This window comes from Littorina saxatilis, linkage group LG1, assembly GCF_037325665.1.
Source record: "Littorina saxatilis isolate snail1 linkage group LG1, US_GU_Lsax_2.0, whole genome shotgun sequence".
NCBI lineage: Eukaryota > Metazoa > Mollusca > Gastropoda > Littorinimorpha > Littorinidae > Littorina > Littorina saxatilis.
Genome location: NC_090245.1, coordinates 98,064,909 through 98,088,355, shown reverse-complemented (window position 1 = coordinate 98,088,355; position 23,447 = coordinate 98,064,909). Strand labels below are relative to the sequence as shown.

The following is a 23,447-nucleotide window of genomic DNA, read 5'->3' as shown; positions in this document are numbered from 1 at the left end:
ACTCTGTTCGGTATAATATAGGCTATATATGGACAACTTCATTCGTTGTCAAGCAGTGAACAGCACCACGGACATGTGTGAAGCATTGCCTGTCTTTTTTAACATTTAATTTTGAAAGCTGTGAACCATTTTCCCTCCTGTTGGCTAGATTTTGCTATCATGATCGGGGCTGGACCTAGTGCATGAGAGGGGGGTGGGGGTGGGGGGCTTCCACAGTGAGGCAGGGGTACAGGGGCTGGTCAGCCAAGGGGTATCCTCTTGGATGCTGTTGACATCTAGCATTTGAAAGGGATATGTTGGGTTTCACCCCCCCTGCCCTCATTTCTGATCATTTGTGTGGTGTGACCCAGCGACGTGTTATTATGTTGTATTTTTTTCCCTCCGACCAGAGGTACAAAGGTTGCAGAGACTGCGTGCCGAGGAAGTGAAGGAAGAGCTGTCTCGTCAGTTCTTCGCTATCAAAGGTAACAGACTAATTGCACTACATCTGCATGAGTGACCGACGAAAAGATAAAATATATCAAGACTTGATCAATTTAGCCAGACTCATTTTTGCACTCTCACTTCCCGATATTAAGTTGCAGATTGAAAATGACGGATCGAACAGAGAGGTATTTCTGGGGAATGAACTTCTGTATTGCAAACCAATGTTCATGCATGTGTGTTACTTATTTAACCCTATGAACCATAATTGAATCATTTTATGTGTTAAACGACGTTAAACACCAAATAAAGAAAGAAAGTAAAGAAAGATTTTATGTGTTTTCACTCGACAATTTTAATAAATCTTAAGTCAGACGAGATTTAGTGAAGTTCTGAATTCGTAGTCAATGTGATGGATTTTCTGTTTTAAAGCGGCCAAAAAAATTAATGTGAAGCAAGTTTCCTTGCTTTTGGTCATGACAATAAAATCTTGATTCTTGATAATATGGCCTTACAGCATGACGGACAAATCCATAACTCCGAAGTTCAACAATTAGTTACAGTTGCGATGACATTTGTAATTGGACTAGTGTTTCCAAACGTGAGCCATGAAGGCTTTGCCTTGTTTATTAAAGAGATGACTGCTTTACTTTGCCAGAGATGCTGTGGTCTGACATAGAACAGGAACGAAAGATGAGTACAGCGCTTCGGGACAGGCTGGCAGGTAACACTAGTGTGTGTGTGTGTGTGTGTGTGTGTGTGTGTGTGTGTGTGTGTGTGTGTGTGTATGTGTGTGTGTGTGTGTGTGTGTGTGCGTGCGTGCGTGCGTGCGTGTGTGTGTGTGTGTGTGTGTGTGTGTGTGTGTGTGTGTGTGTTGGGCAGTGAAACTCCTCAATCGTCTGAATTTGTTTCAGAAGTACAGAACCTGGCGCCACAAGCCCTGGATTCATCGTACAATCTGTTTAACAACATGAAGTGACCCGTGTTCCCCGTATCTCTTAAAAACACACACACACACACACCCACACATAAACACACACACACACACACACACACACACACACACATACACAAAGTCCAGATAAGTTACATATATTGCATTGTTTTAGTCTTCAGATATTGAGATCAACTGTGTCTGCTCCTATTTTTTGTTCTCGTCATTTTCTCCGTAGATCAATGTAGTTTGTGTTGCCTGACTGTTTTCTGCCAAGAAATAAACAGCTTTGTGCACTACGACTGTGTTGACCTATGCGGGGTTACATGTTGAGTATGTTCCCGGGGCCTGAAGACGGCGTGGTAAGGCTTCAACTCCAGCACGATCCCATTCTTCCACGAGCTGCGCGTGACCGGAAGTAGCTCGTGCTGTGTCGGAGGGAGGACGTCAAATTGCTGTAAGAGCGTGGTGACGTAGAGAAAGACACGTGACCTGGCGAAACTCTCTCCGACGCAGCTCCTCTTGCCCACACCGAAGGCGATCATACTGCAGACAGATAGACACACAATGATGTACACGGCGAGCACCCCAATACTGCATGCAAAGGAGAGCGAGAGAGAGAGAGACAGACAGACAGACAAACAGAGAGAAAAGAACCCCACAGCATTTGTCAAGCTATGTACGTAGACAGAAGTCTATTATACTAAAATAGTATTTCATCCACTTGTGACGTAGATTAATGTCCGTGCCATCTGAAACGTCGTGTATCAGTAACGCACTTCTGACTAGCTTTCTTACCTGTATACACAAGAACACCAGCCGGTGAGAGGCCCGTTTGGAAGTAGTATCATGTTGGTTTAAACAAAATTGTATTTAGAATTCATCACATCAAACAATTCAAAATATACAACTTGGACACGCACTCAAGCAAATGCTTACTTTACGATTTGAGCTTTTCACAAAACAAAACAAAACTAACAAGATGAAACACGCAAGGAATGGCTTTTAACAGCTTGTATGACTCGTGCAGATCGCTTGCATTTCTATTTAGCATACGGATACCATTAACTGGCTTCCATGGTTTATTCTGTGTATATACTGTCGTTCCCGGGATGTGGACTGACAGCGGTTACAGTCGTGAGATCAAACCAGACGACTCACCTCTGTCTCAGTGGATCGTTGGCAGGCAGCATTTGACCTTCGTCGTCAAGGAAACGTTCAGGGTGGAAAGCTTCTGGGTCAGAGAAGATTTCTGGGTCGTGGTGAAATCCCAATATGTTTGCAAACACCTGGGACAGCAAAGAAACGAAAAGTAAAGAAAGTTTGAGTCGTTTTCCCCTCGGTAAGCTTCTGAATTCACTCTCTCTGTCTCTCTGTCTCTGTCTCTGTCTCTGTCTCTCTCTCTCTCTCTCTCTCTCTCTCTCTCACACACACACACACACACACACATATGTATCAATATTCATACCGTAGCTCCTTTGGGCACGATGTAGCCATCCACCGTGACGTCATCAGTGGTCAGATGGGGCAGCCCCATGGAGGCCGGAGACGCAAGACGCAGCGTCTCCCACGTGACCGCCTCTGCGTAAGGGAGGTCACTCATGTCTTGTAGTCGTGGAGTTCGCTTCCCGATCTTACTGTCAATCTCGTCCTGGAGTTTGCGAGCTACTTCTGGGTTGTGGGTGAGGTAGAGGAACAGCGCTTTCAGTGTTTGTGTGGACGTGCTGACCGCTGGAAGTGGTCAAAGGAGCGGGTTAGGCAAACTTTATTTTTAAATGAGTAACTACACAGACCGAACAAACCAAGACGTGTCTTCTTGCCGCTCTCTTTTAAAATGAAAACTCAGAAACATCAGAAATGAAACAATGTTCGAGAAAACGTCATAGTGCGCATAATGACGTCACCTAAAAATAAATCTGTCATTTCTTCTGCGTATCTTCCGTGGAACTGACAAAGAATGTTGAGAGCAAAGTTTGTTTCGGTGACTACATCATGTCAGCAGTAAAATATTACTCCTACGGTCACCACCAGGCTGTGTATGTATCGGTATTGTAGGCCATTAAATCTCAGAGTCTGCTGATAATGGCAACGACATACGTAGATCAGTATAATTATGGTGGATCACGATGTTGTCTTCATTGTCTCTCAAACAGCCAGGCAAAAGTGACCTTTGCGCAATAACGTTGCTGCAGACCTTAACCCATGCTCAGTCATGCCAGACAGACAGCCAGGTAATGCTACTGTCAATGTCATACACACCAGCAGCGATGATATTCAAAACGAGTCCCCGGATGTGGTCATCAGTCATCCATTGGTTCTCTTCCTTCTCTTGCTCGTCAAGAAGCACATCCACAATGCCCCGCGGCTGACCTCTGACATGGGTGGCCTAACGACAGAAGCAAGTTATCTTGTTGAATGTATTGTCTTCTGAGGTTTGACAATTTAATTTACTATAGCAGCGCCAAAAACAGATAGTTGTGAACTTCAAGAACTTTTACACGGGCAAAAAAACAACAACATTATTTGCAACAAATAGCAGCCCCTCCACATGTTATACAGTTACTGTATCTTAACATGTATTGAATAGCTACGCCGCAGACACACAGTGACTGGGTATGAATACAAAACAAAACACATAATAAATCTAAAAACATAACTTCACCAGGATGTAAATGCAAATGAAGCCTTACAGAATGTAACTAACTGAAAGTCGGTTTTACGAAATATTTAACATGCTGTTCCAAGTACCAACCCATCACGATGATGATGATGACGATGATGATGGTGATGATTATGGTGATGATGACGATGATGATGGTGAAGATAATGATGATGATGATGATGATGATGATGATGATGATGATGATGATGATGATGATGATGATGATGATGATGGGAGTGTATGGGAGAGTCGGCTAACCTTGGGCTCCGTGAACAGATCGTGCATCAGGCAGTCCCGTGTGGTTATGACGTCACGGCAGAGCTTGCGGTAGGGCAGGAGGGGGAGGTGGCGCAGCCAGGGGAAGGCGGTCAGCAGGGTGTCCGTGATGGGGCTAAACATTTCGTTGGTCAGGTCGTTCAGCAGCTTGGCTCTGGCCGCAACCTCCGGGTCTGGACACTCGCCGGTCACCTGGGGTCAGCATGGTTGACCTACATTAGCTGTAGTGATAGGGGTACGACCCAGCTTAGGTCCCCAGCCAACCCCAGCCCTCTTGTCGCCGGCAGTAAACCGTGGGCTTTTTCTTACCCCTCAACCCTCCCTTCCTTTTTTCTTGTTATCTCTCAAGTTATTCTTATTATTTTGTAACACAAAGCCCGGGCTTTGTGCGTCTCACATTCCTCTAAAAGCTTTGCTGTGAGTGCGTAAAACTTACATTTTCTTCTAGTGATAGGCAAGGCAAGAAAACCCCCAAAACCAAGGAAAACCAAGGATAATCAAGCCAAGTGAATGTTATTACCCAATATTGACGGACTGTGTGATGATATCTTCTGCTATGGTCTGTTGAGACAGTGATATCAAAATCGAGACCGGAGGTCGAGATTTTGATATCACTGTCGAAACAGACCAATAGCAGAAGATATCATCACACAGTCAGTCAATGTTAGATATATTGCTAATTCTCTGGACATTTTGTATTTACTGTAAAGAAATTACAAAAGTATTTGTCTCAGTTTTGGCTGTTCCATATCCCTCCCTCTGATTATTATTTCTTTTTGTTCACTCTTTTCTTGTACTTTTCAGTATTTAAAAATGTCTTTTCTTTCAAAAAGTCTTTAGTCACTTGCTCAACCAAATACTGGGATAATTACATTTTCATATATATTTGTTTGTTTTTAAATTTAGGTGTTTTTGTTTTTGAAGTGGGGAAGCAATAAAGAGGTCGTCGATATCAAAACTGATACTCTAGCCGACAAGAGTAGTTTCCCTTCTTTTAACGCAGTTTCTTCGACAACACTGACTGCAATCCGACGGTCAGTTTTCAACAATATTTCATTTTATAAACAGATCACACGCAACCAAATGCACACATCTCATCAATTTAAACAACATAAAGCGGTTTCATACACTATTTTCCCCAGAAAACTGAACTTCATACAGTAATTAACGTTGGAACACGGGTGCACAAGTTCGTCTGCTAGTCCCATTTGATGAAAGAACATTATCCTAAACGATACTAAAACATAAACAGAACACACAATATCTGCCTTTACCGCCACAGCAGAATAACAGCATATCTGTGTACTTGATTTTAGTCTAAAACAGGGAAACTGACAAGAAGTGTTGACAGAATGGAATGATTTGCACGGAACTATACAACCGCGCATTAATCGATCGCCTGCGCAGGTTGACTGGTTGAGTGATTCAGATTCGATCAAACTTTCGCACAAAAACTCCTGTTTTCTTTGAATAACTGAAGAAAGGAGGAATAAAGAGGTTACACACCTCGTCTCAGTGATTATTAAAAATAATGGTCTCGGTTCGCGGTCATGAAAAAGCTCGCTGAAGCTCGCATTTTTCATGATCCGCCAACTTCGACCATTATTTTTAATAATCACTGAGACTCGGCATGTAACCTCTACTTCACCCTCCGTTGACCAGAACAAAGCATCAAAAGAGAACCAGTTTGAGATCATGATAAAGAATGTGAAAGATATTTTAAACCTTACAGTCACTACAAGGAGAGCCAAAGGAGGTAGAGATGAAAAGTGCAGGCCGATGGATGGTTAACAAGACTCACCAGTGTAAGGACGATTCGCATGGCAGAGGTGGAGATCACGTGATCCATGTCAACATCCTGCCCGCAGTCTGCCTCTAGCTCTGTCGTCAGGCGCCGTAACTCTTCCATCACTTTGCTTTCCATCCTCTCCACCCCGTCTCCGTAGAACTGCACGTCACACACAATGACGTATTACTGTGAGGTCATGATCTCAGCTCTACTCCCCGTTCCGTAGAACTGTACGTCTAACACAATGATGTGTTACTGTGACGTCATGGTCTCTGCTGTCCAACCCGTTCCCATAGAACTATACGCAACACGTAATGACGTATCGTTGTGAAGTCATGCACAGTCCTTGGTGCGTCATCGCTTTGCCCTGCCGGGGCAATTGAAGACAACTCATCCGTCCCCCCTTCCTTCATTCATCCGTAAAACCGTACACAACACTACCATCATGTCCTCATTGTAAATCCAGCGTTAGGCAACTGACTTTTTCCACTGCTTCATCAAATCAAATGAAATTGACTTTATTATCTCAAGCAAGAGATGGCATATAACGACAAACACAACACTACAACATTATAAGCATTTAAATACGTAATAAGGTTTAATAAGTGCTTATAATGTTGTAGTGCCGTACGTATTGAATCACGCCTCTCCTGGCTGACCTACCTTGATGGCCTGATGGAACATCTTCCTCATCTTGGGCCACTCCGGTCTGTACTGCGGACTGCTGACGATGACGTCACGGAAGTCGTACAGTGCGAACCAGCCTACAAAGCATCTCGGTCTGTTGTTGGTGAGATGCTCGGTTTCCCGGCTCGCGAACATCTCCCTGACGAGGCGCGGCGAGTTAAGCACACACAGGTCCCCGACAGCGCTACGACACAGCACGAGCGGTCCGTACTGGCGGCTCCATTGCTCGGCCTGTCTGTTGAGACTGCCTTCCCGCAGTGCGCTCACCATGCCACGCAGCGCGTCCAGACCGCGCGGCCCCGGCGCCAGCTTTTTGGAGCTGGTGGATTTGAACCTGAGGTACGCCAGGATGACGACCACAAGTCCGAGCAGCAAGGCCACAGTCACACTGGACCCTGACTCAGAAACGGTCTCCATGTTTGTGTGTGTGCTTGCCACGTCTTCTTGACTTTTCTCTCAGTGTCCTCAATCAAATAAGCAAAAATTAGAAGAATACTCTCATCGATGCGAGGGAATAGTAGTAGAAATAGCTCCGTTTTAACCTGTACAACGCATGCTGCTCTTAAATCTGATCGTCTTAAACAAGCGCACTCCGTTGTCAGTGTTGACGGTTTGCCAGCAAGGTGTATCTATGTATAGTATTTTGCACTGCTGTAAGTAACGGTCTTGCTCCACCGGAGGTAGAGTTGTTGTGACGCATCGACAGCTTGGCACAGCTGTGGCGAAAACTAGGCCAGTCCCCGTTTCTTAGCCGCAAGATTTGGCAAGTGAAGCGAATGGGGCGAGGAAGTATCGTTCCTTGGAGAATTCTCGCCGAGAGGAAGGCTCGGATTTGGCGAGAGTATAGCATGCCTTGGAGGTGCTCACTATGCGGGAAAAAAATGGTGGCTGAATAGCTGCTAATCCGAATGTGCTGTTCGATCATAGCTGTTTAGGCCTGGCGCTCACCTATTCAACTTCAGCAGGACAGACGACGCACTGCAGCTTATCCCAGCCCGCTACACGTTGCGTGAAAGAAAAACAGGCCAAGTACTCGTCATAATCCCTACCGCAGCATCAATGCAGTGCGTCGTCTGTGCCACTGAAACTGCGCAGGTATATTCTGCCCTTTACCGACGAGTGCAGACGACGTTTTCGGTAGTAACCAATCGTGTTTAATTCTTACCTAGCTCGCCCCCAAATCGTTCCAAGTACACCCTGGCTGTCTTGCATGGCGAGAGGCTGGCCGCAAGCAATTAGTGACGCTACGAAACGGGCGCCAGGTTATTGACTCTTTCTTTTGTGCTTATTTATGGATCCTTTTTGCGCGACTTGAAACCTTGGTTGGATGAGTTCCAAAGAGTGTACACAAGCCACGCGTGTTGCTCTCAAGCAAAGGAAATAAAGAGGAGGGAAGTGACAAAAGCTGCTACCATGTATGCTACGGCTTGAGAGCAACACATTTTTTTGCCGTCCTATCAAGATGTAAAACGGGTCGCATGTGGTCAATCTGTTGGCATAAAAGACAGAAACAAAACACACTGGACTAATTTTTCACCGGGGTAACTAAAAAGACCCGGCGATATCGGTAAAAGAAACAAAGTGTAAACCTATTTTGCATGATTATAAGGGATTTTGTGGACAATTGATGGAATGTAATCCCACAGTCCGGACTAGGTAAAAAAAACTAAATACAATTATTTTCATTCAGATATGACGCCCTCAATAATTTTATGGAATAAAAAGATACATTTTCAGTCAGTTACATTTTTTTTAATAGTTTTAGCATATCGATGTTGAAGCAAACAATCCCGTTTTGGAAGCGACTCTGTATTCGAATGCAATTTTCAATTACTGCCTGACATGAACTAGCTCGATACACGACTGCTCTGTCAAATCGAAAAAGAAGCTAGTTGAACACTGTTATGGAAGATCATGTATTTGTTGGTTAACACACACACACACACACACACACACACACACACACACACACACACACACACACACACACACACACACATACACACAGACAGAGAGAAACAGACACACAGACAGAGACAGAAAGAGAGAGAAAGCGAGGGAGAACACACACAGTCACACAAACATACACGCACACACATTCACACACACACGCACACACACACGCACACACACACAAACACACACACACACACACACACACACACACACACACACACAAACACACACACACGCACACACACACAAACACACACACACACACACACGCATACACACATACACGTTCAGGTTATCATGTGCATACACAGCTGCGAACCACAAACAGACAAAAGTTTCGCGTATCAGTTTGCTTTGTTATATTTAATATCAAAGTCCGACACAAGGATTCTCAACGTTTTGAAAAAACATAACATCTCATTAAAAATGCAGGCGAGATTTCTAATAGTAATAAGAAAGCTTTGACTAAAATCCTTCCAAGATATGCAACGACTAGCAAATCAACACGACATACAGGATATTTACAACTGTTGTATAATACAACAAGTACTACAAGTATGATAATGTAGGATATGTAAGAAATTATCGTACGTCTTATGTCATATGATATGTATCATGATACGTTCAATATGTGTAATATGTATTAAAAAAATGATGCACGTAAGTCTGTAGTGTATGATGTAATGTGAGTTGAATATTCATGTTCTGCTCAGCAACCATTTGCTGTAAATGCACGAAACACACACACACACACACACACACACACACACACACACACACACACACACACACACACACACACACACACACACACACACACACACACACACACACACACACACACACACACACACACACAGTCACACACACACACACACACAGTACCATGCCTTAGCATATATAAAACCACCTTTTCATGATAGTATGGAACAGATCGATATAAAACTGAATATATTTGAAAATGAACACAGCCATGGGCGAGAAACGGGTTTGGCAAGTTTTGTCTAACGAACTCGTGTGTGTTTGTTATATCTACTTTGTAGTCACTTTTCCTGTCCCCCCCCCCCCCCACCCCTCACCCCCCCCCCCCCCCCAATCCACCCATCTGCACAAAGCCTCACCCCAGCACAGAGTAAACTAACAAAAGAAACTATACATGTTTTTCGTGGGTGGTATCGGACTGAGTGAACGTTTTTTGAAGCATATAATCTCAAACAACAGACACGCAAAACACAAGAAAAGCAAGGCGATAGGTGTTCATACAACACTCGACAAGACAACCCAGTCATTAGGTTTTTCTTTGAACTTGTTCGCCTTTGTCGCAAGAAACGGCAACAAATACGGTAGCCTCAAAATTAAACAATCCAGAGGATCAAATGATTAATTATTCAGTCATATTGAATATCTTTTAGCTTATCAAAGGCAGCGAATGTTACAAGTTCCACTGAAGCGAATGTCCACTAAAAAAGCAGCATAAAAGCGTTCGAGCTCATTGGAAGTTCCCCGTATTTTGCAGTCTTGTATAAGAAAATAACCGGAAAATCTTCAACTGGTTAGTCCTATTGGATTTGATCGAGTTTGAAACGTTTTCCTATAAAATAACGCTACTGCTTTCTTTGTTGTTGCAACTTTGTTTGACCAGTTTCCGTGACGGGTTCCTCTTGGGTTTTGGTAGGAAACACCAAGCGCAATCAATATATAAACATTACAAAGAAACAAAATACAAACAAACAAACAAACACACAAACAAACAAACAAAACAAACAAAACAAGACAATAATGCCACTCCACAACATACAAATAAACCAATAATGCAACACCGCAGATTAGTGAGTGGACAGCCTTTCAGACAGGATATGGCAAGACAGATCGATTTCATCAAGTAACTGCAGCTGTATGCTGAAATATTGTTGGCCGACACAACTCTGCCGTCATTGTGATATGCAATTTCTGAATTTGATTTAGAGGTAACCTCACAGTACTACATGTAATCAGCACAAATTGATACATTTAACTTAACAACTGTTTGCACACATCGACACATATGCCCCTTTTCTTTGGTAAGATTTACACATGTCCTCAATGCTTGCCGCGAGTCTTTACCAGATGAAAGGTATGAGTCAAAGACTGCAGTTAACAGAAAAACTGATCCTTATGGTCCGTAGGATCTGTTGTGAGAACGTTGAGGGAGGTCGCCTTCTGAAATGTTTATGTCTCGCAGTCAAAGCCCATTCAACTAGTGTTTGTAAATGGTGACCATTTTCAAAAAGAGATGTGATGAATTTGTGATTTTTGTCTAAGAATTGAGACCAACGCTTTCCAGGCACACGAATGCACTTCCATGTTGTCCGTCATAAGATGGAGGGCAAAGCACATCAGAGAGTGTCACGTAGTTGTCTGATTATTTGCAATGTTCAGCAAGTGCGACAAGAAGTGAAAACCCAGTGAAATCAGACCCGTTCAGTCTAAAAGCATATGCTTTATTTAATGATTTCTTCACAAAACACAAGTACGTCCTGAGTAAATAGAAGTTTGTCACTCCATGCTAACCTGTCTCTGCTGTGGAGCTTTTGCTCATTATCAACGGAACAATACTGCTCCGGATATTTTTTCCATCCACAAAAATAACGTCTTAGAGGTAATTGATCTCTTCACTGATACAGTACGTATCACACAAAAGGTCCCAGTCATGACTGAACTTCACTTCCATGGGCACATCCAATTGAACAGATTTCTGCGACTGCCAGGACGGAATTCCCTTTTCTGAGTGTGCCGAGATGTTTCCTTTGAAGAACAATATTATCATTCTAGGGCCAGACTGTTCAAAGTCATCAGAACAATGCACATGTCGGTTGTTCTAGGAGAGACGAGACAAATCTTTGAAGAACGATACCAGCATTCTATAGGTCCTGAATGCTGCTTCTTACAGTCATCAGAACAATGCACATGTCGGTTGTTCTAGGAGAGACGAGACAAATCTTTGAAGAACGATACCAGCATTCTATAGGTCCTGAATGCTGCTTCTTACAGTCATCAGAACAATGCACATGTCGGTTGTTCTAGGAGAGACGAGACACATCTTTGAAGAACGATACCAGCATTCTATAGGTCCTGAATGCTGCTTCTTACAGTCATCAGAACAATGCACATGTCGGTTGTTCTAGGAGAGACGAGACAAATCTTTGAAGAACGATACCAGCATTCTATAGGTCCTGAATGCTGCTTCTTACAGTCATCAGAACAACACACATGTCGGTTATGCTAGGCGAGCCAAGAAAAAATCTCTGAGGAACAATACATCATTCTAGGTCCTGGCTGCTCTGTTTACAATGATCAGAACACCACACATGTCAGGTGTGCGAGGAAAGCAACGAGAAGTATTGCCTATGCGCACGAGGGCAGCATATAGACTCAGCAACGTTGTGCAAAGTGTGACAACTTCCCAGACTGACATAAACAGGTTCAGGCCGGTAGGGCATCTTGGCAGACAGATGTCATCTGCGAGGTCTGTTGGCATTCTGACGTCACAAACATGACGTCATCCGTTAGGAGGAGATGTGTCGTGTCATAAGCGGTAGGAGACATGCATGCCGTTGCCGCTGTCCGATCTTTCTCGATTCTGTTAAAAAAAAACCAAAACATTCTCTTTGAATGAAAACTGAAAGTAGGTTGAGCGAAGTAACGTATGTCATTACTTCCAGGTAAGTGCTAAAACTCTAGTAATGTAGAAACTCTGAACTTTATTTACCAAGGATGAAGATTCAGAGTGAGAGAGAGACAGAGACAGAGAGACTGAGAGAGAACTTTATTTCGGAGAGAGAGAGAGAGAGAGAGAGAGAGAGAGAGAGAGAGAGAGAGAGAGAGAGAGAGAGAGAGAGAGAGAGAAAGAAAGAGAGAGGGAGAGAGAAAGAGAAAGAGAAACAGAGACAGAACACTTTATTTTGGAGAGAGAGAGAGAAAGAGAGAGAGAGAGAGAGAGAGAGAGAGAGAGAGAGAGAGAGAGAGAGAGAGAGAGAGAGAGAGAAAGAGGCACAGACGGAAACACACACACACACACACACACACACACACACACACACATACACACACACACATACACACACACACACACACACACACACACACACACACACACACACGCACACAGCTTACCAATGGAGCATTGGCCATGTCTTCAATGGCTCTGACGACCCGGAAGCACTCTTTGTCCTGCGCACGCTCCCTGAGTGACGTCATGGAATGGCCGCATTCCATCATGGCACACATCGGGTCTGTCGGGCTGCAGTGACTGTACTGTACACACATATCAAGCGTGCTGTTAGTCGTATTTAAATATGTTATGTCGGCATTCATTTTGTTACCATGTTTGATGCACGAAGATTCTGCGTCACCTTGAGGAGTTTTTTTCAGCGCAGACAGAGAGTATGCAATTCACTCTGGTCTGTTTCGCCCGTTCTTTAAAAGAAATCAGCGCAGAGATGTTTTACAAGCACAAAAATATTCTTAAATGCCATCACCATTTGCAGATTTACCCCTTCCTTTTTTACTATAAACGCTGATTCTTCATTTCAATTCAGACACTGACGAGCAACAGCTACTATAATCTTCCCATCAAAATCACCGAAGAAGGAGAAGTTGAATGAAATGAAATATTATGGGCGCTATAACCCAGTGGTAAGGACGTCAGTCTTCAAGGCTTGAAGGTTCAGGGTTCGAATACCGACTGTGCACACGGGAGGACGAAGATGTTTCCGATTTTCAAGGTCAAATTATGTGCAGACCTGCTAGGGCTATGATTATCCCCCTTTCAGTGTACACACAAGAATCAGACTAAATATGCACGACAAGGATCCTTTTATCCTTGTATCCATGTCAGAGTTCATTAGGTTATAAGAAACACAAAAATGGCTAGCATGCAACCAACACGAAACGAAGTATATCGCGGTGGAAAAATCCGCCATACACGTACAATTAAGCCCATTTCTTTAAAAAAATTAAAAAAAAAATAAAAAAGAATCCTGAATGCACGTGGGAGTTGCAGCCCACGAACAAAAACGAAGAAAAAGAAGAAGAAGAAGAAGAAGAAGAAGAAGAAGAAGAAGAAGAAGAAGAAGAAGAAGAAGAAGAAGAAGAAGAAGAAAGAAGAAGATTAGCAGGTTGTAACTGTCTTGGTGTGAGTTTTTGTTAAAGAGATATTAAGATATTCACGAAGAATCATGGAGACGTGACCATAGAGGAGTGATCATTACCTGTCTCCAGATATTGCTGCGGAAACCGTTCTTAATGAGGAAGATGGCGATGTCCTCTCTGCGCATGTCCACACACTCAAACAACGTCATGCTGTACCTGCTGACGTCACCATAGCGACGCAAATCTGTGATCAGTTTCATCACAGTTTCCAGGTCTCCGCTCTGTGAAACGGAAATGAATTTGACTTTTAAACAAAAATGGGGTGTGTCCATGTCAAATGATATTCCGCTATCGACCCGCCAGTTGAAAATAATGTCAATACATGTGCAATCAAAGCACTGGAGCTTGTAGTAACGTGGCGGTAGATATAAATCCCGTATTCTTTTAAGTTTAGAGAAGTATAAGTGCGTGCGTGCGTGCGTGCGTGCGTGCGTGCGTGCGTGAGTACGTGCGTGTGTGTGTGCGTGCGTGTGTGATATCGGAGGAGCTGTCCCAGGCGAAAAAGTACCACAGTTTACTATAGTAAAAATACTATAGTATACCACAGTATACTATAGTACAATAAAATACTTTGGTAAATGTACCATAGTATACTATAGTACATTGTGGTAAATGTACTATAGTATACTATAGTATTTGTAAATGTACTATAGGATTTTGGTCATTTGAAAAAAAAATGTACTGTGGTATACTATTATACTATAGTATATACTACAGTACAGTGAAGTACTTTCGCCGCGGTACATTTGTACTATGGTACTTGTACTACTTGTATACTGCGATAAAGCGTGGTACGTGTATAAACTGGAAACCATGGTTGGGTAAGAAGAGTATGTGCAGAAGTCTATGTTTTCAACGTAGCACGACAGAACTTACCCGAATGGCTTTGTGAAAGTTTTGTTCAAAACTCGTCTGGAAGACAACGATATCGAGTTCAGCATCCATCACTTCCTGTTTCAACAGCGCATGCTCCTGAGGTCTGTTCATCTTTCGGCCGTACATCACTGGCCTTCGACCTCTCTGTTGACCGAATCAAATTAAGCTTCTTATTTAGTGTGCTAATGGTATTTGTCTTTTCTTTCTTTCTTTCTTTCCTTCTTTCTAAATAATTTTTTTTCATTCATTCATTCATTCTTTCTTTCTTTCTTTATGCCTGTTTATCGGTCTGTCTGTCTGTCTGTCTGCCTGTCAGTCTGCCTGTCTCTCTGTCGGACTGTCCGTCTTTCTTTCTTTCTTTAGTTTATTATTAAGACAGTTATGGTTCGTTTGTTCGTTAATCAGTTGGTTAGTTAGTCTTCAACACGCGGTAAGACATGCAATCTCATAACGATCCAAAGATTCATCGCTCTCACACCGTTCCCTCTTCGTCGTCCAACTTGACTGCTAACCCAGCAAACGCTCCCCTGGACTCAAAGCAGCCTGTCCATTCACACTCAGTCTCACTGACAATGCCAGCAGTATGCATTCATAATTAATAACAATGATACAGTAGAACCTGCCCAGGCGACCACCTCTCAATAGCGACCACCTGTCTATAACGACCACGTTTGGTCCGTTTCTTGGGTGATTGTTATTGACAGGTTGACTGCAGTAATAAGAAAACTTTTTCTACCGCGCTCTTCACCTCAATGCGCTTATTAAAATGCAATGGACATTACAATTCCACATTTCACACATTCAAAATGTCAGGCAATTACACAAAACTGATCGTTAAGTCATAATAGACGGCATCCATATAAACACAAAGATTGAACCACTCACGACATATAAACACAAAGATTGAACCACTCACGACATATAAACACAAAGATTGAACCACTCACGACATATAAACACAAAGATTGAACCACTCACGACATATAAACACAAAGATTGAACCACTAACGACATATAAACACAAAGATTGAACCACTCACGACATATAAACACAAAGATTGAACCACTCACGACTTATAAACACAACGATTGAACCACTCACGACATATAAACACAAAGATTGAACCACTCACGACATATAAACACAAAGATTGAACCACTCACGACATATAAACACAAAGATTGAACCACTCACGACATATAAACACAAAGATTGAACCACTCACGACATATAAACACAAAGATTGAACCACTCACGACATATAAACACAAAGATTGAACCACTCACGACTTATAAACACAAAGATTGAACCACTCACGACATATAAACACAAAGATTGAACCACTCACGACATATAAACACAAAGATTGAACCACTCACGACATATAAACACAAAGATTGAACCACTCACGACATATAAACACAAAGATTGAACCACTCACGACATATAAACACAAAGATTGAACCACTCACGACATATAAACACAAAGATTGAACCACTCACGACATATAAACACAAAGATTGAACCACTCACGACATATAAACACAAAGATTGAACCACTCACGACATATAAACACAAAGATTGAACCACTGACGACATCAGTATCGAATAGCACTAACAGCTAAAGAGACGATGAACAATTATAACCAACTCACCACATCGTTGGTGTCAGAGGAAGACCCTTGTCTCTCCAGCAGGTCCAGAATCTCGGGGTCATCCATGAAGAGATAGGCGTAGTGAAGGGGTGTCCGGCCAAACTGCGTGGATAAAAAGGTTGACAGTTACACCACAAAACATGCCAACGACACACACTGCTTGATTACCTGGACCGGTATGCAGGGCTGAGATGCACGAAGCGAAAGTGGGTGAAACCCAAACGGGAAAAAACAAACCGCGAGGTCTGATTCGTTGAAATCACAAAATCTAAATTTCTACCAATACAAATTAATACCGCGGCTAGCTCCCAATCAGCTGGTAACTTTCTCGTGCCTCTCGGCCCAGGAGTCGAGGTTTTCAGTTATGGTCCGGGATAAACTGTACCCTCAATAGAGTTTATCCCGGACTTAAGTCTCTGGACTCACATCTTGCATACAACCCAATTTCGATGAGTTAACCCAGAGAGAAATTTCCTGGAAGCATGTAACGTTGTCACAGCTTTCTCTATGCCCTCCCTTTTGCCTGGTTCTTGTGTCACTTAAAACCGTGTTCTCACTCAACCAGATAGGCCCGACTACCAGGGCACGTCTGTGTAAGAGGTGTGTCTCACCCTGTCACAAAGTCGAACGTTGTCTTTCTACCTCCGCTCTACTGCCAGCCCCCACCCCGGCCCCGAGCCCCATTACTCACACTTTTATCGACAGCAACACTAACATGCCACGTTTGCAGTGTAAGATGCATAACGTGTTCTCTCTGGCCCAAAACCAATGCCTATTATGTGGACGTGGCAATATCTGCGAAAAGCAAAATAGTCACTTGCACTGTGGTCATATTTATTGTTATGAGCACCCAAAGACCGTTTTTCACTACTTGTATTCTTGGTTACAATGTGATATCACTGATACTTCCTTAACTTTCAGAAATTCAGTTTGAAGTGGGAGTCAATGAGCACAGTAAAGTCTGTTTACATTTTGCTCCAAAATGTGACCTCGCGTTTCTCCAGTCAGAGGCTTCTGTCAACAGTGTCAACAGTCGCAAATATTTCCACATATATTGAAGTGGCTGCTGCAATGCTGTCCTCTCAACAATCCATTCCCCAAAGCCCACGCCCTACAATGTCCACAATCCATTCCCCAAAACCCATGCCCTACAGTCTCCTCAATCCATTTCTCAAAGCCCACACACGCACAATGTACTCACGGTGTCAGCCAGGCCGACACTAGCAGGGCACTCCAGAGCGAGGTGCTTGGCGAGTTCCCTCTGTCCCAGTGACAGGGCGTGTAGCAGTGGCGTCCTGCCGCAGCGGTCCTTGCCTTGCGCGTACTTCTTGCAGGACAGCAGGCGCTGCAGGTCGACCTGGTTCCCTTCCTCCACGGCACGGAACACTCGGGTCACGTAGGCCTGCACACAAAAACCACAAACATCTGGTTATAATTGTATGTTTCAGAGTAAAAGATGCATCTTTACAAATAATAGTGTTTTCCACCTGATCGAGTGGCAGGGTTTTCTTCAGTTTACACTTACGGCGCAGTGAGAGAGAGATAGATAGAGAGAGAGGGATAGAAAGAGAGAGAGAGAGGGGTAGAGGAAGTAGAAAGAGGGATATATATCCCTCTTTCTACTTCCTCTACCCCTCTCTCTCTCTCTCTCTTTCTATCCCCCCCCCCTCTCTCTCTCTCTCTCTCTATCTCTTTCTATCGCACCTCCATCTCTCCCTCTCTCTCTCTCTCTCTCTATCGCCCCCCTCTCTCTCTCTCTCTCTCTCTCTCTCTCTCTCTATCGCCCCCCTCTCTTTCTCTCTCTCGTTAAACTGACTGTTTTAAATGGTTCCACACGCTTACCTGTATCGGTTTCTGCAGCCTGATGATCTCCACGAGCTGTCGCGACGAGTGTTTCCTGGCAAAGTCCACAGCCAGCAGACCGTTCTTGTCCTTCATGTCCCCCAGCTCGTACCCCTCCAGGATCAAGGCTTCCACCTGTGCAAGGTATCAATTATGCTGTGCATGCATGTGTAACCTCGTGCCCAAAGCACAACAATCACATTTGGAGGTTTGTTTGTTTGTTTGTTTGTTTGCTTAACGCCCAGCCGACCACGAAGGGCCATATCAGGGCGGTGCTGCTTCGACATATAACGTGCGCCACACACAAGACAGAAGTCGCAGCACAGGCTTCATGTCTCACCCAGTCACATTATTCTGACACCGGACCAACCAGTCCTAGCAATAACCCCATAATGCCAGACGCCAGGCGGAGCAGCCACTAGATTGCCAATTTTAAAGTCTTAGGTATGACCCGGCCGGGGTTCGAACCCACGACCTCCCGACCACTAGGCCAACCGTGCCGGTCATTTGGAGGTAAAGCCAGTCAAACAGGGTTGAAATGTTAGAGCTCATTTAATAGCCCTATAAAAACTGTCATGGGTATGCAAAGGTTCCCAAGAGCAGACACGATGACAACAGCAGTCAGACCACGACACAAACAGCTACTCCACATCTCACTTGTGTGCCATCTTCCAATGTACCAAAAACATCGAGCTAATATAAATAGCTCACACTTTGGCAGGGAGACAACTCCATCCATGCAGAGCAAATGCATGTGACTATAGGGGGACTACTGCGTCATCCTTTCACAATTGCCACCGTTTGAATGAACTTTGTCCCCAAGTAAGGTATGTATGAACAGGAACAAGTCCATAAAATATGGGCAATGTATGCGCGATTCAGACAGACGCACTCAAAAAAGAATTTTAAAGTAGAAATAATGTCCAAATGTATTCTTCTCTATGTCAAAACATTTAAATTATAGCGATATGTAAGGAAGACTGGAGGCAAACAACACTCTCTGCCGATGATATAACCTTTGAAAAAATGTTAAAGGTGCACATGTTTCTGATAATGCTTGGACATTCAGTAAACCTTCAAAGTTTGTGTTTGAAAATGCTTTGACAATCAGCAAACCTTTAAAAACTCTTTGCTCTTGATCAGTTTGAGGACATGATTGTCAATCAGCTTCACGTAGTTGGGGCGCTGCAATCGCTGTGCAAAGTCTCGCGCTGTTATCCCGTGCATGTCACGTGACGCCACGTTGACTCCAGCGCTCAAGATGGCGTTGACGATCTCCTCCGGCTCCTCCCTGGAGATGACTTCAAAGAGGATTGTCTGCCCCTGGGCGTTGCGTGCTGCGAGGTTAGCCCCCTGTAGCACTCTGTTGACTAACTTGCTCTCCCGCGGTCTGTACGGGCTGTCTAGGATCTGTCATCGAGAATATAGACATAGACATAGATGTAGACAAAGAAGACTTTATTTTCTCAAGAGATAAATTTGTTTGTAGTGTGTGTATCACAACAAACATGAAACATGACATAGAACAATATTTAGCATTTAGATGCATTAAAAGTAGTAAATATGAATAGTTCCTTAAACATGACTGCAAACTCTCAGTGCAAATCATCATATCAAGGGGAATAGTTTTAATAATCTTACAACTGGAACTTAGTTGAGTTTCAGCAGCGCAAGCGTGAATATGTCACTTTTTTTGCCCTCCCCCCCTGCCTTCACACCTGCTGATACGAAGCGGTGTAAGTAACACCAACCCTAGCGGCTAGGACAATGACAAATGTACGTCTCAAAACTAGAGAAGAACAGTCTCTCAACCTACATGGAAGAAGAGAGGTTTTGGCGGCTGGTCGGGGAGGGGGGCGAAGAGGACGGAGGTGTCGGGGTGGAGGTCCATGATGGTGTCCACGGCGTCGTACGTGTTGACCTCCCACGTGGCGGCCAGCAGGGGCTGCGGGACATCCGGGCAGTCAGGGTACCGCGCCTGGTAGGACGCGTCCGTCGTGTTGACGTCAAAGTTCACCAGGATACCTGCAAGTCAAAACAACGCCGTTGAAGCAACAATCAAAACCCCATTGGTTTTTTCTTAATAAAAACAAACAAAGACGTACAAGAATGATAATGTGCTGGAACGTTTTAATTTGAACAAAACAAGACATTCAAGAGTACATCCACCCAATGGTCTCTTCATTCTTTTCTTTTAAAGAAAATGAAAACGTGCCAATACCTTACCATTCTTGTTCTTTTTATTCTTGAGTTTTGAACATTAGCAGTCTATCTGTTATACCTTTCACACATGTCCTTCCCCCGCTATTATATCGCTGGTGTCATGGAAAGATGCAAACATATTCTAATGGAGTCATCTAGCATTGCCATTTGCAGGATTGAGCTTTAAAACATGGTTGGTCCCCATTGAAAGAAGACATCACTGAGCAAGGATGACTCTCTCTAGCAACGCCTTCAAATGAAAACTACGGACCGGGTATGATATTGGAAACTGCAACTCGTTATCAGTAGCTCGGCTGACCTACCTGTGCGGCAAATTCAACAAGATCACACATAATCTTATACACTGGCCTATCAAAGGGTTCCCCCAACCGATGCAAAAATGAGTGTTCGTGGTTTAAACCTCATAAACGTTGCTTCTGTTCATCCTGTTCTTTAAATGAGTTTTCTCGATAATTACACCATATACAGTGGAACCTCCAATTTAAGACATTCAAAAATCTGAGAAATCCAGGTCCAGAATAGGAGGGAGTCTTAAATTGGGGTAATGTTACAGAGGTCAGGAACAGAAAATCTAAGAAAACATAGTCTCAAATGGGAGGGGGGTCTTAAATTGGGGGGCGGGGGGGGGGGGTAAAGGTGGGGTTCCACTGTACTGTATTTCATATTGTGATAAACTATGAAGACGTCATCTCTACAATCGCTTTACTTGACGCTCCTCTAAAGCAGAAAAGAAAAAGGAAAAAGCCTTGCCCTGCTTGATCCACATCCTGACGATCATCCCCAGGCCACCAACAAACGCCAGAGCCAGTTCTATCGTGTTTTCGTATTTCTCCAACATGTGCAAAAGGTCTGTCTTGTGGATGTCGTTCTCCACCAACGACTTCATTGACGTCACGCGACCGTCTTTGACCGTAGTCAGGCGACACCAGCACCGCAGCAAATGCTCCACCATCTTGCGATTGGGTTGTGGTTGCTGCAGTAGGCACCAAAGACCTGTCAACAGAGATCTAGATGAGCACGTTCAAAACAAAAATGTGTTTTTCCAAATTACAAATACAGACAGAGAGTCAGACAGACAGACAGACAGACAGATACTCAGATAGATAGATGAATCTTAGATAGAGAGAGAGAGAGATAGATAGATAGATAGATAGATAGATAGATAGATAGATAGATAGATAGATAGATAGATAGATAGATAGATAGATACAAACATACATACATACATACATACATACATACATACATACATACATACATACATACATACATACATACATACATACATACATACATATATACATACAAACATACATACATACATACATACATACATACATACATACATACATACATACATACATACATACATACATACATACATACATACATACATACATACATACATACATACACTAGATGAATACCCGGCTTTGCCGGGAAGAAGTAGAGCCGAATGCCGGCCGGCTGCGCCGGGTACCCGGCGTACGCGATTGACGCCACACGAAGGAAGGGAGATAAACGCGCAAAACACTGGAGAAGATAAGGAAGAGTTACTGGGAATGGATGTACAGAAAAACCATAAAAACCAAAATCGGTTCAGCGCTGCGCGCTGAGAGCACGTGTTCAAAATTTTCATCGACCAGATTGTGTCCAGGGTCTACCTGAATATGCCCACCTTCGTCTTCTTCTTTTTCTGCGTTCGTGGGCTTAAACTCCCACGTACACTCGTGTTTTTTGCACGAGTGGAATTTTACGTGCATGACCGTTTTTTACCCCGCCATTTAGGCAGCCATACGCCGTTTTCGGAGGAAGCATGCTGGGTATTTTCGTGTTTCTATAACCCACCGAACTCTGACATGGATTACAGGATCTTTTTCGTGCGCACTTGGTCTTGTGCTTGCGTGTACACACGGGGGTGTTCGGACACCGAGGAGAGTCTGCACACAAAGTTGACTCTGAGAAATAAATCTCTCGCCGAACGTGGGGAAGAACTCACGCTGACAGCGGCCAACTGGATACAAATCCAGCGCGCTACCGACTGAGCTACATCACCGCCCGATATGCCCACCAAATTTGAAGCAGATCCATCGAGAACTTTGGCCGTGCATCGCGAAGTGACAGACAGACAGACAGACAGACACACACACACACACACACACACACACACACACACACAAGCCGTATAGATACATACATACATACATACATACATACATACATACATACATACATACATACATACATACATACATACATACATACATACATACATACATACATACATACATACATACATAGGCAGACAGACAGACAGACAGACAGACAGACAGACAGACAGACAGACCGGAACAACAACAAAAAACACAAAAAAGTAAATAAACAAAACGGTACAAAACACTGAGATGAAAAAGGAGCATTGATAAAAAAAGAATGTGTGATCATATCATATACTGAGAACTAAACTCCAAGTATCCGAGCACGGGACACACGCCTAGGTGCGGGGTCTGGCTAATCCAACTGGGTGGTTACAAAATAGGCTTAGTTAGTTAGTTAGATGTTGCTCTTTGGGTCCAGCGGAGCATATAGGCCAAATCAGGACCCCAACAAAACAAAATAGGCTTGGTAAGATTTGTTGAAATTGAAATTTGTTAGTGATTTTAACCGTCTAGGTAACTATTGGCTGGGTCACATTGGCTGAAAGTGAGACAAAAAAAGATTTAAACCAACAGGTTCCCACCCAGTAAGGTATTTGCTCGTGCATACCAGCCCTAATGTCTAACCTGGTTTAAACTTGTTGTGCCAGTGCATCATCTCCTCCCAGCCCTGAGGTCGCTCGTGCTGCAAGATGTCTTCCGCTGTCTTGCCCTCGGTGTTCCGGATGCTCATGTCAGCCCCGCACCTGAAAGCAACGCCATGCAACACTATGC

General features: G+C 43.6%; 3 protein-coding genes across 3 annotated transcripts in view; 1 reads left to right on the top strand and 2 right to left on the bottom strand.

Annotated features, from left to right (window-relative positions):
* Positions 1–1,461, top strand: part of LOC138955632 (uncharacterized) — a 12,548-nt gene extending 11,087 nt beyond the window's left edge. Inside the window, exons 8-10 of the mRNA XM_070327224.1 lie at positions 390–464; positions 1,082–1,147; positions 1,338–1,461. Coding sequence (XP_070183325.1) covers positions 390–464; positions 1,082–1,147; positions 1,338–1,402 — 206 coding nt within the window. The 3' untranslated portion in view covers positions 1,403–1,461. The remainder of the gene's footprint in view (positions 1–389; positions 465–1,081; positions 1,148–1,337) is intronic.
* A 44-nt stretch (positions 1,462–1,505) lies between these two features.
* Positions 1,506–7,460, bottom strand: LOC138946881 (farnesoate epoxidase-like). Its single transcript, XM_070318277.1, has 7 exons — positions 6,748–7,460; positions 6,097–6,243; positions 4,278–4,487; positions 3,617–3,743; positions 2,826–3,088; positions 2,519–2,646; positions 1,506–1,903 (listed from the first exon to the last, which is right to left on the bottom strand). Exons 1-7 carry the CDS (start codon positions 7,186–7,188, stop codon positions 1,654–1,656), a joined length of 1,566 nt encoding a protein of 521 aa, XP_070174378.1. The 5' UTR covers positions 7,189–7,460; the 3' UTR covers positions 1,506–1,653.
* Positions 7,461–9,823: 2,363 nt separating this feature from the next.
* LOC138946871 (poly [ADP-ribose] polymerase tankyrase-1-like) overlaps positions 9,824–23,447 on the bottom strand; it is a 43,388-nt gene continuing 29,764 nt past the window's right edge. The window contains exons 3-13 of the mRNA XM_070318272.1: positions 23,301–23,419; positions 21,268–21,510; positions 20,111–20,319; positions 19,411–19,704; positions 18,295–18,429; positions 17,654–17,854; positions 16,453–16,554; positions 14,794–14,937; positions 13,977–14,138; positions 12,880–13,020; positions 9,824–12,346 (exon numbers count right to left, since the gene is read on the bottom strand). Coding sequence (XP_070174373.1) covers positions 12,293–12,346; positions 12,880–13,020; positions 13,977–14,138; positions 14,794–14,937; positions 16,453–16,554; positions 17,654–17,854; positions 18,295–18,429; positions 19,411–19,704; positions 20,111–20,319; positions 21,268–21,510; positions 23,301–23,419 — 1,804 coding nt within the window. The 3' untranslated portion in view covers positions 9,824–12,292. The remainder of the gene's footprint in view (positions 12,347–12,879; positions 13,021–13,976; positions 14,139–14,793; positions 14,938–16,452; positions 16,555–17,653; positions 17,855–18,294; positions 18,430–19,410; positions 19,705–20,110; positions 20,320–21,267; positions 21,511–23,300; positions 23,420–23,447) is intronic.

Coding starts and splice junctions, on each gene's coding strand:
- LOC138946881 (XM_070318277.1), bottom strand. CDS start 7,188: ATGGAGACCGTTTCTGAGTCAGGGTCCAGTGTGACTGTGGCCTTGCTG. Junction 4,488..6,096: donor TGCGAATCGTCCTTACACTG/GTGAGTCTTGTT, acceptor TGCTGACCCCAG/GTGACCGGCGAGTGTCCAGA. Junction 3,744..4,277: donor ATCTGTTCACGGAGCCCAAG/GTTAGCCGACTC, acceptor TTCTGTCGTTAG/GCCACCCATGTCAGAGGTCA.